At 38.2% G+C, this 13,213-nt stretch overlaps 1 protein-coding gene across 1 annotated transcript in view; it reads right to left on the bottom strand.

Moving 5' to 3' along the window:
- The window catches only part of THEMIS (thymocyte selection associated), a 203,662-nt gene that overhangs the window by 5,679 nt on the left and 184,770 nt on the right, over nt 1-13,213 (bottom strand). Inside the window, exon 5 of the mRNA XM_014586185.2 lies at nt 8,571-8,706. Coding sequence (XP_014441671.1) covers nt 8,571-8,706 — 136 coding nt within the window. The remainder of the gene's footprint in view (nt 1-8,570; nt 8,707-13,213) is intronic.

Consider the following 13,213-nt stretch of genomic DNA (forward strand, 5'->3'; position numbering starts at 1 on the left):
ACTCTTTCCTTTAAGGAACGATTTGATTATGGGTTTCCGGAATCTTTTCTGAACATTTTCAACTGAATTTTCACCCATCCATCTTTTCATATCTGCACTCGTCATCTACATTCCTTTCCTTGGCATCTTTTGCAATCAGGTTGTTGGCTGAGACTGAACAAACCGATAAAACAAATTAACAGCTGCTTTATTTCCCCTGTTGTCAGTAGTGATTTAGAAGATATTACATCATTTTTTTTTTTCGGAGATGAGTCTTATACATGTACTCCTGGCAACTATTATTGGGTACAGAATATATTTCATAGGTGCCAACATTATTTGCCAAGTATAGAATAAGAATCTGGAGTTTATTTCTTTATTTCTGAAATATTTATTGAGAAACTACCATGAATCCGTCACTCTTCTAAAATATAAGGCTAGAGGAAACTGATAAACGTCCTTGCCCTCAGGTGCCTTCATAGAGGGGAGGTGAGCAGAAATCAAAATAGAGAAGGAGAGTATAAAGTGTTAGATAGCATAAAGGAGATTGGAAGTCTCAGATAAGAGCATTACAAGGTCCAATTAGATGGGAGGGGTCACCAAGAAGGTGAAGAAAGACATAAACGATGCAAAGCTGAAAGTCAGGTGGTTCTCTGAGGGAAGATCATGGCACTTTGAGAAAACAGCCTGTGTAAGCCTTAAGAATAGAACCTCCCTCTTGTTTTTGAGAAGTATGTAGGAAGCCCGCATAGCTGAAGTGTGAAAAGGAGAAGTAAAGAGGCCGCTGGAGGATTTAGAGAAGAGAAGTTACATGACTGACTTAGATTTTTAACACAGTTATTGGGCTGCTGCATTGAGGAGGGACACTATGGGATCAAGGTAGAAGCAGATAGATAGTTAGAAAACTGGTATAAGAATCCAAATGAGAGACTGTGGTTGATAGCAGCAGACCAGGAACTTGGACTAGGCTGGTAACAAGAGGCAAAGAAAAAAAGATGGTCATATTCTAGATATTGTTTGAGGATAAAGCCAATAGGTTTGCTGATAGCATGAATGGGTTGAGTGAGAAGAACAGAGAGGTTGTTCACAATTCTACTGCATTAATTTTTAAAGTATGGCCTGTAGATTCCCTGCATCAGAAACACCTGAGAAACATGTTGAAAGAGATTCCTTGTATAGCCAAGAGCCTCTGGATCAAACTCTCTAGAGCACAGGTTAGTAAACTTTCTCTCGAGAGAGTCAGATAGCAGATATCTGTCACAACTATTCACCTCTGCTGGGTGACTGAAGCAGTCCAAGAAAATATGAAAATGAATTAATATGACTGTATTCCAACAAAATTTTACTCATAGACATTGAAGTTTGACTATTGTATAATTTCACATGTCAGAAAATATCTTCTATTTCTCTTCTTTTACCCATTTAAAAATGAAAAATTAAAATACTTAGCTCTTGGGATATAAAAAAACAAATAATGGGACAGATTCGACCCACAGGCCATAGTTTGCCAACCTGCTTCAGAGAACAAATCCTTAAATATCTCTGTTAACATGCACATTAAATGATCTCTTTTATGCAGAAGAATTTTCATGTGAGCTAGATATTTCTATTATCACTTTAAAGATTAGGAAACAAAATCATAAAGAAAAGTGACATTCATTGAATTAGAGTTCAGTCATGGGTCTGATTGATTGCAAAACCAACAGACTTTCCACTATGTATTACCACGTCATGGAATATTTCTTCCAGTGGTTAATTCTTCTGTCCAACTACAGATTGAGGAGGCAGTAGAATGCAAAAACAAACAAACAAAAAAGAAATAAAGAAAATGGTTGCTTTGCCTAGAGAATTGTTTTTCCTTTTCTTTTTAATATGGTATATAATTTTGCTTTTATAATTAACATTCTGCTGATGGGATCTCCCATTGGTGAAGCTGACAAGGAAGATTTTCCATGAAGAGCAAGCACTGCAGGAAATAAATTAATCTCCAGGGAAGAATAGGGGCAAGGTTGTCAGTACTGACACAACTGCCTAATAGGAAACGATATTCCAGAATTGTTCAAAGAATGAAATGACTGCAGGTTCTTTTTCTGGCACATTCTTAAACATTTAGACTTCTGTATATTATGAAAAATTGGCAGGGATGTTAAATACAGGATGAGAGCTATACAAGAATTTTTGTTTTGGATTACCAGTTAAAAACGATCCAATATTTTAAATGACACATTTTCTAGCCTTTGGAGTAAAAGTAAATATTGCACTTAGATCATTATTCAGAATAAGACTAAGTTATTGAAGTGTTCCTTTACTAAAATTGAGAAACAAAAACATGTTTTAAAAAATTGATATCTAGAGTATCTACCTTTTGATAGCATGTAATCAGGCACTCAATAGAACTCCCACTTCAATTATCAAAATAATCATGATCAAGAACTGACTTATGGGGACCAGCCAGTGGCGTGGTGGTTAAGGCACTGGACAGTCCCACATAGCTGACCGTGGTTCATGTCCTGGACCTGGTGGCTTGCTTTCTCACTTTCTCTCTCTTTCCGGTCAAAATAAAATAAGTAAATAAATAAATAAAATAAAAAATAAATCATTCTTAAAAAAAAAATAAATCCCATCTACCAGATCCCAAAAAAGCTCAGACAGGCAGGGCAGCCTCATTCTTATCTCTGTCTCTATCGCTCTCTTTAAATGTTTTCTTTTTAATTTTGAAAACATTTCTTGGCACCTCTGACCTCTCCTTTCTTTTGTTAATTTCAGAATCTTAGGTGTGTCCTACCATGTTTGACTGGCACTGACGTGCTGCGTGGTTTTCATTTTCTGCTGTTGAAAAAGCTTTTTTCCCCTTTTTTGGTTGTTTTGTGTTTCTTTGCCTCTTTGTTTTCTTTTCCTTTTTTTTTAAACCTTGCTTTCTCACTCTGCTATTCAACCTTCACACGCTGCATGTCTAGAGGGGCATAGGGGTACAATAGCCAAACATCTGAATACGTTTCGGGTCATAGAAATCTTCAACCCTTACTGAACCTGCTGCCTGAAGGGAGAAACTCCTCTTAATACCTCTGAACTCAATATCTCTTTCTGCGGATACCATGTTCCAAAACACAGTAGAGGAGAGAAATTGTCTCAGAAGTACCTTACAGTAAAGGGAAGCATATGATCTTACAGTTGCAGAAAACTACTCTAAACAATTAGCCAAAAGTGAATACACCACCAAATGACTAAAATTCAGAGAAGAGAGACTGCAGAGTGAGCAGCCAGAAGTACAGAGCTGCAGAGAACGCAGGCTCATCTCCTCCCACATCCCTCTGAGCTCTCCACTGAAACCCTGAAATTCAGCCCCGGTACACCGATTGCCTAGAAACTGTGAGGTCTTTGTAATATCGAGTTCCAAAGTCAAGTGCACGTTGCTTGGTGAACATCAGGGAAATGAAATTCCAGAGAGACTGCAATCACCTCCTCTCACACCCCTCTGAACATTGAGAATTAACTTCAAGAAATTAGGAAGAAACACATAATCCATCAAATGACCAGAAGCCACCACAAAGGAATTACAAGTAAGAGAAATCAGGGACCAGCAGTTGGTGTAATGGCTATGTTGCTGGACTCCCATGTAGTGGACCACGATTCGACTCCCAGATCTGGTGGCTTAAACTGACGCTGGATACGTGTGCGAGCATGTCCAAGATCCTAAGAGTTCGAGAATGGAGGAGAAGGGATTGTGGCATTGCCATTCATCATGGGGTGATTTCTCGCTTTCTATCTCTCTGTCTTTGTCTTTCCGGGAGCACATGCGCCCTACAGCAAAAACCTCTCTTAAAAAAAAAAAAAAAGAATTATGAGAAACCAAGAAAATACCTTCCCCAAGGAAAAAGAACGACCCTTCATCATCCACAGACAGTACAATGGAACTCATAGAAATATCCAATAAAGAATTCAGAATAATCATAATGACAAAACTAAACAACATCCAAAAGATGAGAGATAATGAACTCCAGAGGGTGCAAGAGAAAAGAGAGAATGAGTTCCAGGAGGTGAGGAAGTTCTTGCACAATTTGAAAGAAGTACACACCATAGAAAAGAATCAAATGGAGCTGTTAGGGATGAAGGCTGTAGTACAGGAAATCAAAACTCCCTCAAAAGTATTAAAAGCAGATTAGAGCATGCAGAAGATCGAATCTCAGATGTTGAAGACACAGCCTCTGACCTGGAAAAAAAATCACCAAAAAGACTGAAAAAATAATGCCCAAGAATGAGCATAACATAGGAGAAATACTAGATACCACTGAGCACTGAAACATCTGGATCATCAGTATCCCAGAAGGTGAAGAAACTAACAAGGTCATTGACAATCCATTCCATGAAATCCTGGAAGAAAACTTCCCAAACTTAGAGAGGCATTCAAATATCCAGACCCTGGAAATACAAAGGACTCTCATTTTTTAACCCTATAAAATAATAAACCTGAGGCCAGTTCGAGGTCATGGCTTTCTCCATCAGAGAATTCGGGCCCACTCAATCCTTGCTTTCTATACTTGTAAGTCTTTGTGTGTTTATTTTCACATTTATTTCTAATCCACAGGCCCCATCCCCTACTCAGAAAAACATATTCTGCTGAGTGGGTCCTGGCACGTGAGCCTTAGAGATGTAATGGTTTGACTCAAACAATCTCAGTGCCCTCTAATATTAGAATAGGTCATCCTCACAAGCTTTCAGAATTGACAGGGAATAAAGATTACCTGGTATATCTCCTATTTAGTAAAGAAATTGAAGCTCAGAGAACCCAAATGGCTTGTGAGTACTACACATCTATATTGTGTCAGAGCTGAGACTAGAACTTAGAGTACCAGAGTTTTATTTTCCGTTTGATGTTTTTATGACTACTTGACCAATTAAATACATGGAAGACAAATAGTGGCATAGATTTAATCCGAAGATGTACAGCTAATTCAAAGAACAGAGTTGGAACTTCAAAAGGAAGGACATTACTTTAGACATTATGGATCAGAAGAGTAAAATTTACTCAATATAGACATTTGCTCATAGGAAATGATCTTTATGTAGGGTAAGATTATTTTGTCTGGGACAAAACCAAATAGTTATATTTAAAAGATTGTACTTTTTGACAGAATTTTTATTTCTACATAAAGAGGTAAGATGGAAACGGTTCTTTGTTTGGCCAGACAGATCACTAGAAATAATTGGAGCAATTATTGAGTGATCCACACAGTAACCTGACCCTCTTCATACCGAAATAATGATCCTCTTATACCAAAGGACTTTGCCCTTGACTGAAGAAAGCTACCTTGTCTATGGCCACAGCCATTTCTCAAGTGATTGATGGACTTCCCATTCCCCAGTTTAGGACAACTCCAAAGTGCCATGCAAACCTCAGAGTTTCCTGATTAGCTAAGGTCTTTGCTGTAACCACGTCAGATTCCATTTTCTTTCTCTCCGAACTTGCTTCTGGCATTCTGCCTCATGTGTTAGTCCTGAGAATACTTTCCCATTTACTTTCCACCTGCCAATCAACCCAGGGAAACAAACAACAAATAGCTTAAGGCAAGCATTTCCACTTAACATGCCATCTACTACAAATGGCTTTTAGACTATTAAATGGTGAAGCCCTGTGCTCTTCCTGAGTTTGCTGCTGCAGTGGGATGTGGAAAGAGTCCAGAGGAGGATCAGAGTTTCCATGCCTATATACAGTTGGAGTGTTCCTTAGACTCCGAGGAACTAGTGGCATTGCCTGAGAGAACTTCTCATCTCCTCCCATGAGCCTACCATTCCCAAAGACTACAAATTTCCCATGAGGGTACAATCTCAAAGAGGGGAAAATACAGAGCAATTTAGAACCTGCAAAAGACACAATACCAAGTGGCCAAAGACTTTGCAGAACACTTCATAGGGACACAAAGTTTCCCTTAGCAATCAACTCATAAAGATTTACTAGTTAATTTTTATAGTTATCCCCTAGTGGAGTTTATTAAGTGCTATACTAACTTTTACCCATTTGATCCAATGTAATCTTCAAAATAGCCTATATTGTAGCACAACGACTAAGACAATGTTAAAAGTAAAGACATAGAGACTTTAAAAGAATATTTTGCTATATAGCTAGTGGGGGGAGGGAACAAAACTTAAACTCTGAAATCTTATTTCAGACTCCAAAGTTCTGAAATGTATCAATCTAGTATTTAATCTTCCTACTTTTAGAGAACTATTCTTTCATAATTTAAGGACAAAGCAACTTTAGAGTTAATAGTGCTTCTAAAATAAGATGTGACCAACACCAAGCAAACAGAGTAAATCAAGAGCCCACAGAAAAAGGTCATCTTTGAGATCTAGTGAAAAATGGTCATCAGTTTCCTAGTGAAGAGGAGATGGAGGCCACAATGCTTACTCTGAAGTATAGTTTTTTATAATCCTAGCTGGAATGAAGTAAACTTACATTACACAGTTTGCGTTCAGACATTCACAGCAAAACCTCTGGTTGTTTAAAACGAGTACCAAGATAAAGAATTCCTGGGGCCAGATGATGGCACAGTAGTGAATCTGGTGCTCTCAGAGGCTGGCCCACATGGCAGGGTTCCAGATTCACACCCAGAGACCTCCCTGAAGACTAAGTACAGCAACACACTCGTGATCATGATCCTAGACTACAGTTCAAGTCCTGGACCTGGAGACTTGATGCTCATGCCTGCCATGTTTGTGTGTGCCCAAAATCCTGAGAGGAGAATAGAGAAGAAGGGATTGTGGTGTGGGCATCCCCACTAAGGGGCTGATTTCTTGCTTTCTGTCTCTCTCTCTCTCTCTTTCCAGCAAGTACATTCTCCCTATAGCAAAAATCTCCCTTTAAAAATAATTTTAAAATAAAAATAAAATAAAATAGAATTTGTAAAATTATATTTCAGCTCTACTTCTGAATTTTTATACATGGAATTGTCACAGAATGGTAATTCATAATTGAAAACTGTATAATATATTTCATTTACAAACAGGAACACAGATAAAATTATTGCCCTGATATGCATGCTGGGAAATTTCTAAATAAATAAATGCATTTTAAAATTAACCTTTAAGAAAGGAACTTTCATTTTACTCTTGTGAATGATGTTAAAATAATGGCCTATAGCCAGTATTTTAATTCTAGGTCCTCTTTGTTCTTAAAACTATCACTTAGAGGCAATGTATTCAAAGCAGGTGCTGCCCTGGTCTGTAAAGTATTTTACACTATTCGCTCGGGGAGCAAAGCTGGGGCTGCCCCTCTGCCATTTGGACTGCAAGGAATTAATGACATTACCAAAGAGGTTTCTCATCCTGTCCCATGTCCATTGCATTCACAGGGGGCCATAAGATTCCCAAGGAGATTCAGTTCTCAAAAGAGAAAGTAGATAACATGGGGCCAGGATTAGATAACAAGTTCTCCTGTGATTGAAACAAAAACTTTCATCTCAGAAATTGTGTTATCTGATACTTTTTAGGATCCATAATCTCAAGGAAAAAAGAGTTTCCAATGAATTAGTAATGGCTGGAGACTCAACACACTGCAGCAATTTTCTCTGCAGTCGTTGTTTCTTTTATAGTCACACTTGATTAGTATTTGAAATTTGGAGGAATTGCAATATGCATGGTTTTCAAAGCCCTTTACAGAATTTCATTTTTATCACTCGGAGAGAGTCAATGAAAAGGTAATAAGAAAAGCTCTATGGGATATTTTTATAGGAGTGTCAGAAGCCAGTAAGCTAACTACATGAAAGAATCCAGATTGTACAGACAGGGTTTGGAGCAGAAACACTTCAGAGACTTTATATCTAGTATTTTGACTTTTACATGTCCTTGGAGAAAAAAGTATGCTAGCTAAAAAACCAAATAAGGAGGGGGAAAGGAACAAACCGTATGCTTAAGAATAATTGCAGTTTCAATTTTCTTACAAACTAAATGTGAATTTTCAAAGATAAAGTGTAATAGAAATTGAGCTGGTTTGGTGTGTCTAAAATATTGCCAAGAAAGAGAATTCTTATTTCCCTTGCTAACTCATCCCAGATTTCTACCATATGGAAGTTAGTCTGGGTAGCTTAATTGAATACTATCAACTCCTCCATGAGCCCATTTGCTTTTGTTTTGCCCTCAATAGAAATGAAAAATATCACCATCTCTATAAACTAAACCATCATTATTCAAGTTTGTATTTGATTACTTATCTGACACTTCTGTAAATTAAAAAAAAATCTCTTATTTTAACCTCTTCTCAAGTCATTCATTCTTATCGATTCTTCTCAGAAAAATATCAAAACAGCATTATGACAAAACAAGCAATCTTAAAACACTTCCGTGGCCACAAAAACCATTAATGAAGAAAAGTATTTAATAATGGAAAACCATGAATAATTCTTTTATTACTGTGTTTCATATCATGTTGTACTTGAAACTTGATTTCAATTAGATTTACAAGGCAGGGTGGTCCTGTTGACTGAAGCATCTATTTCAAACAAAATGACAATAAGAATCTGCATATGGTGCCTTTGTCAAGCAGGTGTTTGAAACCACTATGCTCTGGCTGGACTGAGCTGTGGCCACACTCATACCTGCCGCTTCAGGGGCCTCGAGCTTTCTGTTCTCTCTTCTCACACCAGCCAAATCGTTCTGACAGCCAACTGGCAGTTGTGAATCCAGGCCAGTTTGATTCGAGTGATGTTTCTTGGCTATGTCTATGTGGTGACTCTGAAATGACACAGGCCAAAGTGATTGATTTCACAGGTAAATTATCAACCCAAAATAAATGCTTACCCGAGATATGGCAAGGATACATATACGTCATGGGGCAAGTCATTTCTGTATGCCTGAAACAGAACATTCTACAAGTCAAAGCACGTTACAAACAAGTTACATATTGATCAGTATAGCTTGGTAATCTAGGTGCAGAATGTTTGACGCAAGCTAGGTAAGTAGAGTAAGAAGATGTTTTAGGCACAGAGAATAATCTGCGATTACTTTCTTCTTGGGAAGCTTATAAGATATTTTCATGTAGAACATTTTTACTCAGTTTTTGTTCTTAGAGTTAAATAATTCAACATTTCATTGTATATTACATAATTACATTTTGTATAATAAAGAGCAAATTTCATTTCTGTATTATCTATACTCTTTATGCCAAAAAATTATATCATTAACTCTGAAGTAATCTATAATTTTAATAGCATTATGCAAAGTTGACAAAGTTCCTCTAGTCAATTTAACAATAAAAATTCTTTATAACAATAAATTATGAAGGCACAGAATCAATGGCCTATAACCCATCTCACAGATAAGAGCTGTCACCAAGTTTGATGTTGTACTGACACATTACTCATGTCAAAAAAATCATCAGATAGGAGCCCAAATCGAAGACCTAAATAGGACATTAAATTTTCAGCACTTTGCTTCATACCGAATTCAGACTAGAAGTTTATCAGTTTAAATGCAATTACAAAATAGTTGAAGATTCACAAAGTGGAAATCAGTTCATAAAATTTGGCTACCCACACTAGCATTTTGGCTCACTAAGGGACGGGATAATGAACAACTTTTCACTGAAGTTCCTCCTACAGACTGTGTATAGTGCTGCATTCATTTTTAGGGTGGACTTGTAGAAAAAAAAAAAAGCGGCTTTTAAAGCTTGAACAGAACCAATAAGACCTGAGGGTCTAGCAGTCCAGCATGATGAAAGTAATTCACCCAGGCTAACAAAGTGAACAGTGCCACGTCTCGGGGATGTGTCTCCTGACCCTTACTCCAGTGCTCTTCATGGCATTCTGTGATTGCTTTTGGTTTTCAATGATGTGGACCGGTTGCTCTGGTGGCACCACTCTTCATCCCTCTCTCTACCTGCAACCTTTCCTTTTAAAAAATAAATAAATAAATAAAATTAAGATGTTTTTGCTACAGGGCATATATGCTTGCTGTAGAGACAGAGAGACAGAATGTGAGAAATCACCCTCTGGGGGATGGCCACACTGCAATCTCTTCTTCTCCAGTCTTCTTTCAGGATTTTGGCTACACATGCACATGTATCCACCTTGTGTTTCAAGTCTCTGGGTCCGGGTCACAAACCATGGTAGGCCATGTTGATAGACCAGTGACATAACCATTACCATCTGCTGGTCCCTATCTGCATCCTTTCCATGCAATTTCTTAGTGCCCTCCTACTCTGAGTTTCAACTTGTCCTTTCAGCTTCTGCTGGAACAACAGGATAGTAATGCAAACAGAGGCTTGAAATCTGCTTGCACCGTTGGTTCTGCTCATTATGGTACCTCCTCTATGCCACGAGAGTATGCTTAGAATTATACTGCCGGAGGCTGAGCATGAGATGGAGCAGAGTAAGTTACCCAAGTGTACAAGCTGAGGAAACCAACCGCCAGAAAAGCCCCCAATATTTGAGCAAAACCAACCAGGGTCACCTTAAACCAACTCAGATCAGTTGAACCCATAGCTTCGTGAACTAAGTAAATGTGGTTTTGAATAAGGTCATTACGGTTTTCTGGTTAAAACACTATCTAAAGCATTGTCTGATGATAAAGAACTGGTATATTCAACAATTATTTATAGCATTCCAGACACTGAGTGTAGTGTGAGAATACATACATAAATATGGCTCAGACTAAAACTTAACAGTTCTACACAATTTCTCAAATTATTTAAGTGGAGATTTAAAATAGAGTATGGTAAGTCATTTGTAACTATTAGGTTGTCAGAAAAGTCATGATGTATTTTCCATGCAAAAATGCATCATGACTTTTCTGATAACCCAATAATTCCCAAATTCATTTTCTAATGACAAAATATGGGATTCTGATAACACTACCAGAGATGACTGAAAAGATCAGACGTTGAATGTTAGTTTTTCATTTGCCAGAGGGTGTATGTGCTCCTTGAAGAGAAAAAGATAGATGAGAGAGAGAGAGTGAGAGAGCGAGAGAGAGAGATCACTCCCATGGAGGATTGTCACATCATAATCCCTTCTCCTTCATTTTTCCCTCCTTTTCAGATTTTGGGCATACACAAACACACATAATAGTGTTCTTTATAAGTTGCTGTGTCCAAGACTTAAGCCCTATAGTCAGCCATGTGACATCCAGCCACCTTAACCAGCAAGCCACTGGCTGGCCCTGAATGTTAATATTAACTGGAACTAAACCACCGTTCTTGTTGATGTTTGACTCTTCTACAGCCGACAAAAACATAAGTCTGTAATACAGTATAAATTTTTGAAATTTTTGTCAGGCCTATATTATCACATAGCTTGTGGAAAGAAGCAGCTTCAACTGGCCTCTAAAGACTTGCCTGATTTTAAATGAGATATCTTTAGAAAATATATTATTATCTCAAGTAATTAGATGAGTATTAAACCAGTTCTTCAGCACTGAGCAATAAGCCAAATTTAGAAATTGATATAGTTTTATTCTTTTTCATACTAAATTCAAATGATAATATTACAACACTGAGGGGTGAGTTTAAGAGTTTATGCAAATTACATATATTATATCCCAGACAGACAAGAAAAAATGCTAAATTTGAAAAAAAAAATCCTTTAACCTGAAACCTGTGTTATAAGAGCCTGAAGAGAAAATAACCAATTGACTACAATGGGTCACTTACCTAAAGGCCCTGTAATTCCCAGTACAAAGTCCTGGAATAATGGACATTTTCTAAGCATATTAGCATTTCAGTAACTAAGAACTCCAATTTTCTGGAGGCAGTCCTCACACTGGAGTCTCCTCTAGTCAACTTCTATAAGATTTTCCAACCTTTCTTTTGCTTTCTTGATTACAGCCAGGATCCTGTTCCCAGATGCTCACCTAAAGGGAGGTGGACGTGGGACCAGCAGGTGGGACCAGCAGGTGGCACGGAGGTTAAGGCGCTGGACTCCTGCCTGGCTGACTATGGTTCTAGGTGTCTATTGGCAGCCTGAAAATCATGCTGGATGTGTGTGTGTGTGTGTGTGTGTGTGTGTGTGTGTGTGCATGCCCAAAACCCTGAGAGCAGAATGAAGGAGAAGGGATTGTGGCATGGCCAACCCCATTTGGGAGTACTTTCTCACTTTCCTTCTCTGTCTCTCTGATAAGTGCACCACTCTCTATGGCAAAAACCTGAAAAAAATAAAAAAGGAGCTAGATGTCTCTTAAGTAACTGAACCTGTCACACTTCATTCTTATTTACTCAGTGCCTCCTTCTAGTTCTCAGGATCCCCACATTATACCCTGGCATTTATTTTCTGCTACAATAAAATTCCTACATTTTTCATTGCCCAAATGCCCTCCATTAAGGTTCAACTCTCTCCCTTCTCTTTCCTCTTTCTTACCTCTCAAATTCTTCCACTCTGACTTGAGAACTTTGCTCCATGATTTGCTGACTTCACAACATACTGAACTTTTTTTTTTCAGAATATTGTCTCTACCTTCCTACCTAAAGTAAATCGCACCCTTCACTGAAGACATCAGTGTTGCAGATGATGATGGCCATTTATTTCTTCACGGTCCACTTATTCTCAGGTTGACATGATGTCCTTGCCTTGGGTGATGCCAATTGCATCTTACCTCCTTGCAGAAACTCCCCTGCTGCTCTGATATTCCCACTGCCCAGCTCTGTACCTTCTCCCTTCGTGTTGCTATCATCAAACCACCAGGAAACTTTCATTAACAGATTTTGGCACCTGGACTAGTGGGTAGCCCTGATCCTGGATGATATCCATAGCTGCACAAACATGCCCATCAACAGCCCAGCTGAATGTTCTTATTATAAATGAATTTTTCATTTCTCTATTTCAGCCTTCCAGCATCACATATGAAATCTGTCATCACCTGAAACGGTTCTCACCTCCAAAATTATTAAACATCTTCCTCTGTCACCTAATCTATTCTCAAATTTATTTTCTCCCCTCCAACCAATTCTCCCATCTCCAAGACTACTTTCCCTATGACTTTGGTCAGGACTACTCTTGGACCTGCCTCACTGGGACCAGGGATCCACTAATCCCCCTACTCTCTCTACATGAATTAATCCCATATTTTTTCCCCTTTATTCACTACTCAGCATCCATTCTCATTCAAAAACTTCACTTTATCCAGGAGCTCTTTAAACTTTATATTGTTTAATCCATCAGCAGCACAGGATTCATCTAGTCTCCCCCTCTCTTTAGTTCCTGATAGCCCCTTACACTCCGAGTACTCACTATTAGTCTCCTTTGCTGGA

The sequence above is a fragment of the Tupaia chinensis genome, unplaced genomic scaffold (assembly GCF_000334495.1).
Source record: "Tupaia chinensis unplaced genomic scaffold, TupChi_1.0 Scaffold000117_2, whole genome shotgun sequence".
Lineage (NCBI taxonomy): Eukaryota > Metazoa > Chordata > Mammalia > Scandentia > Tupaiidae > Tupaia > Tupaia belangeri.